The sequence below is a fragment of the Rhagoletis zephyria genome, unplaced genomic scaffold, assembly GCF_001687245.7.
Source record: "Rhagoletis zephyria isolate East Lansing unplaced genomic scaffold, Rhagoletis_zephyria_1.1 Rzeph_scaffold_01393, whole genome shotgun sequence".
Classification (NCBI taxonomy): domain Eukaryota; kingdom Metazoa; phylum Arthropoda; class Insecta; order Diptera; family Tephritidae; genus Rhagoletis; species Rhagoletis zephyria.
In genome coordinates, this window is record NW_016158477.1 from 1 (window position 1) to 4,514 (window position 4,514).

The window sequence follows — 4,514 nt, forward strand, 5'->3', positions numbered from 1 at the left end:
TGTAATCCGTTTCCAAAAACATAAACATACTTAAATAAATAAACATGGTAAATACATATTTTAAAAGCTGTTTGGCGTTTACTTTGAAAAATCATAGTTACACTTTAAATACCATTTATTTTAATTATATTATTTTTTAACAAGTTTAAATATAAATTAATCAATTTAATTTTAATACGTTTTATAACGGATTTTGATAGATATTCATGTTCAAACTATTCAAATCGCTCATATAAGTTCGTTGCCCAACTTGCAATAAATTTAAAAAATTTACAGGATTTTACCAGAAAGCGGTATGACTTCAACGCTGTGGCAACACCAAAGTTGTAAGAAGGAATTTATTTGGTCCCAAACCGATTCCGGTAGTGCATTTTTGGTCCCTAACCGATTCCCGAAAATTCTTATTAGAACAATGATGCCATCTAGATCCTCCGTTTATTTCTTTTAATTACGCTAATAAATATGCTTTTTCATGTTTCTAATTAGTATATTGGCTTGGAAATAAATACATTTATTGAAACAAACTTACATTTCTTTTTTTTTTGTAATTTACAGCAAACCCCATGCAATTATTGCATTTGGTACTTATGTCATAATTTCTAATCCAAACAGCGCATCTGGCAGCAATGAGCGACCAAAGTCTTGTTCTTTCCAATTTCGCATTGCATTCGTTCGGTGACGGAACGTTTTTTCACCAAAGCACACGAAAACTTGCGAATTCTATGACGTTTAACTAAATTTGGTGTTATTTTTATAGAAAATTAAATATTGTGAACAATTTTCAATTCGTGTGAGTATGTGGAAAGTGGAAATGTCTTAACAAAACATATTTACGTGGATTTACACAAAAAGTAACAAAGCAAATGGTGATTGATTCCGTCGTGAGTTTCTTCTCTGCGTGAGAAAATTGCAAGCATATGTCAGAAGGAGCGTCCAAGTGGGCGAAAAACGAAAATGTTTGCCAAATTGGAAATATAATTCGCCAAGCAGTAATAACTAATTAAAAAGTGAGGTACACTAATAAAGTTATATTGTTCCCAAACGATAAAGGTGGCATACATAAGCCGTCTTTCTGCTGGAAGGCTAGTGTAAAATGTAAAGGATCTTTCTTTGCCGGGTGGATTCATGGAAGATTTGCAATTTGATGAATTGCAATTCAGCTGGCAATCGACCTCAACATCTAGCACCACGACGTAAAGAATCCAATCGTAACATTATCAGTTAACCGCACATTGTTTCCGTCGTCGTTTGCCCATTATCGCAGCTGAACAATTTTTTAATTTCATCTTATCATTTTTATTAACCTAACTTCCCCATCCCTTTAAGAATGCAAAAGAATATCATCATGTGTAGTGGGGAAGTATCGCCCACATTTGCCACAACCACCATAAACTAAAAAACATACTGGCTGTCTTCGGTCAATGCAGCAACAATGTGGGCATTAAAGCAAAAAACATTAAATTCTATGGCGGGGATTCATACAACAAGTGATTGCAGAAACATTTCAGCTGGCGCCGCTTACGACAACCGGCATGATGATTTGAATTGATAATTTAAAAATAACCCCGCGGCGCACTTATTCTAGACTGTATAGTTGTGTTAATTTGATAACAATAACGCAAAACTCAAACAGTATGTAAAAAGGTTGAAATGAAATTGAAAGCTCAAAAAATGCATCCAAAGAAAGAAACATAATAAGTGGCATAAGCTAATTGGAAATTCACTGTGCGGGTGTAAATTTGTGAATGTAACGAGCGTTGAATTAAATAACAATAGTGCATTGCAGAAGTTATTTTTTGCTAACATGTTTAAAGAATCGCTCATGAAAAAATCAATAATTCCTGCATGCCTAGTAGAACCTTCAGTTGCATTCTATGATATACTTATAAGTAGAAAATTCTACGCAGAGTGCATTGGCAATTATATAAATAATAACATTGCGTAAGTAATTACTGCACACTGTTGTGCAAGCGGCAACTTTTCTCTACATACTTTGTTTCTTTAAAACATATAGCGTGTAATAAAAAGCAAGAAGCAAAATATTAAGAAAACATCTCTAAATGAACGTGAACGACAACCGCATGTTAATAAGTACATATTTATTTCCTGGAATACGTATAAATAAAAACATAAACCACAAAATCTGAGCAGGCAAACATACGTCGCCTTCTCTCCTGCCTTTGCAATGACGCATTGTAGGCTGACAAGCAACCAAACGTAAAAAATCATGAACACATTAATATGCCAGCTGTTGACTCTTCCAAAGCATTTGGTAATTCGAGTTCATACATATACACTGCATCTACAGCAATAGCAACAATGGCCACTACATCAGGTGGCGGCGGCAGTACGGGAAATCTTGGCGGGAATTCAGCCCACAAACGTACCACCACATCAGATTCGTCTGGTCTTCCTGATGCCGTTTCGCATTTCTACTATAAACATGGTCTCTTCCTCTCAAGCTATCCCACATGTGCCACCAGCATTGCTATTATGGCGATTTTACTTTCGTGGTAAGTTAAGTCAACAATATAAAATGATTTATCTACAGTTGTCCACTAATAATTTTTGCGATATTTTGACCAGTTTCTGATTTTTGTCTTTTGTTTATTAAATATTTATAAAAGTCTAGCTGGTTATACAACAAACACCATATAAATTCAAATCTAAAACTTTGTACAAGAATTATAAAAATTTCGCAAATTTTTACCCGAATTTCAAACTTTTTGGAATTTTTTTTTTTTTGTGGCGGTGTCCTTCATATAAACGAAAATGGTCCAAGATACTTTGTATGGAAAAAACGTGAAACACCTTCAACCAAAAAATTTCTCAAAAATCATCAGAATTGTTTAGCAACTTGAAACTTGTTTTTTATTATACTAGAATTAAATGGGCTACAAAACTGCATACCAAAATTTTTTCTAAAGACTTATTGAAGTTTGAAATTTTGGGTGAAAATTTGCTTGTATAGTCAGCTAGACTTTTATAAAAAATAATAAACATTAAATAAACAAAAGACAAATAACCAAAATTGGTCATAATATCGCACTGCTATTATTTTGTGGACAAGTGTACACATCAATGGTCCTCTGCAATAATGACTCAACTCAAAATTCAAAAAATTAAATCCCTTACTACTGTTAAGTCTCGAATCCTGATCTAATCCATATCTAATCCTTCCTAAAATAAGTTGTAAGGATTACTACAGTAAGTTGTAAGCATTAGACATGGATTAGACTGGGTTAAAACACGAGCCACTTAACAGTATCTAGTAAGAGTTTTTATTATAAGCTTTTATTTTTTTAATGGTGTCGTTATTGCAGAGGACCATCGATATGTATGTATTTATACGATTTTTCGAGCGCACATACAGTTACTCATAGAAGTATTCGTAATTTTGTTCATATTCAAAATGTTTTCCATTATACATACATATTTTTATTTATTTTTTTATTAAAAAAAAAATAAAAATTGAAATGTCCAATTTGTACAAAAATTCAGCAGACTTAAAAAATTTTCAAATTTTTTAAAAAGAATTTTTAGAAAATTTGCGAGTTTGCAGCATTGGAGCTCATTTGATTTTTGATAATTTTTTCGCGTTCTATCAACCCATTTACAACCTTATAAAAAATTAATAGATCCGGTATTTGCCTCCTGCTGTATAAAGTCTTGATATTGAATTGTGGTATATATCACCTGTATTCACACAGCTTCCGTCTTGGGAGTGATACAGCAAGAACTTGTAAAACTTTTCCGACGTTGTTTATTTGGAGCTCAGTAAATGGGGCCCAGACAATGAAGCAATATTCAAGTATCGGCTGCACGCAGGTAGAAAATAGTCTGAGGAATGTTCTGTGGTTCCTGAATTCTTTTCCACTCCTAAATTAAAATAAATTTAAGTAATATGTATGCTCAGAGAAAGAGAGTCTATCATCTACAATCACACCCAGATCTTTATTGAGTTGACTGTCTTCACAGTTTGACCACACAAGGAATAATCAGCGCTAAAAAAGTAAAAAGAAAATTTGCCTGGCCTAGGACTCGAACTCGGATCTCTAAAATGGCACCCCGGTGCTCTGCTCACTCAGCCACAGGGACTGTTGAGGTAGCGCGTGTAAAATGATATAAATTCTTATTTTTGTATTTGATTTCAAACTGAACGAAAAAAGTTAGTGCTGCCACAAAAAAACAGGCCGCACTTGGGGCAACACATAAATTTTTCAATTCATACTTTTTAACTCTGAGAGGAAACATTAATTAACTGATTTAACAATCATTAGATAAGTGCCCGTTAGAGCTAATTTAATTAATGTTTTCACTGACATTAGTTGCGTTTTTTTACTCATTTCCAGTAAAATCCAGTAAAAGTTTTTACGAATTTTCATGTTTTGGCGTTTTCGTACGCAAAAACTTGCAAAGTAGGGGAAATTGAGAGAGCGAAAAATGACAGCTGAAGTTGCAAGTTTTTACTGGATTTTACTGGATAAATTTTTACTTGTAAGAATTTGCCAGTA

At 33.3% G+C, this 4,514-nt stretch overlaps 1 protein-coding gene across 8 annotated transcripts in view; it reads left to right on the forward strand.

Annotated features, from left to right (window-relative positions):
• The first annotated feature begins 662 nt into the window (after positions 1 to 662).
• The window catches only part of SCAP (SREBP cleavage activating protein), a 41,407-nt gene continuing 37,555 nt past the window's right edge, over positions 663 to 4,514 (forward strand). For 2 of the 8 annotated variants that reach the window (XM_017617324.1, XM_017617329.1), the window contains exon 1: positions 663 to 2,513. In XM_017617324.1, coding sequence (XP_017472813.1) covers positions 2,242 to 2,513 — 272 coding nt within the window. In that variant the 5' untranslated portion in view covers positions 663 to 2,241. The remainder of the gene's footprint in view (positions 2,514 to 4,514) is intronic. The other 6 variants (XM_017617325.1, XM_017617326.1, XM_017617322.1 and 3 more) reach the window with 6 other exon arrangements.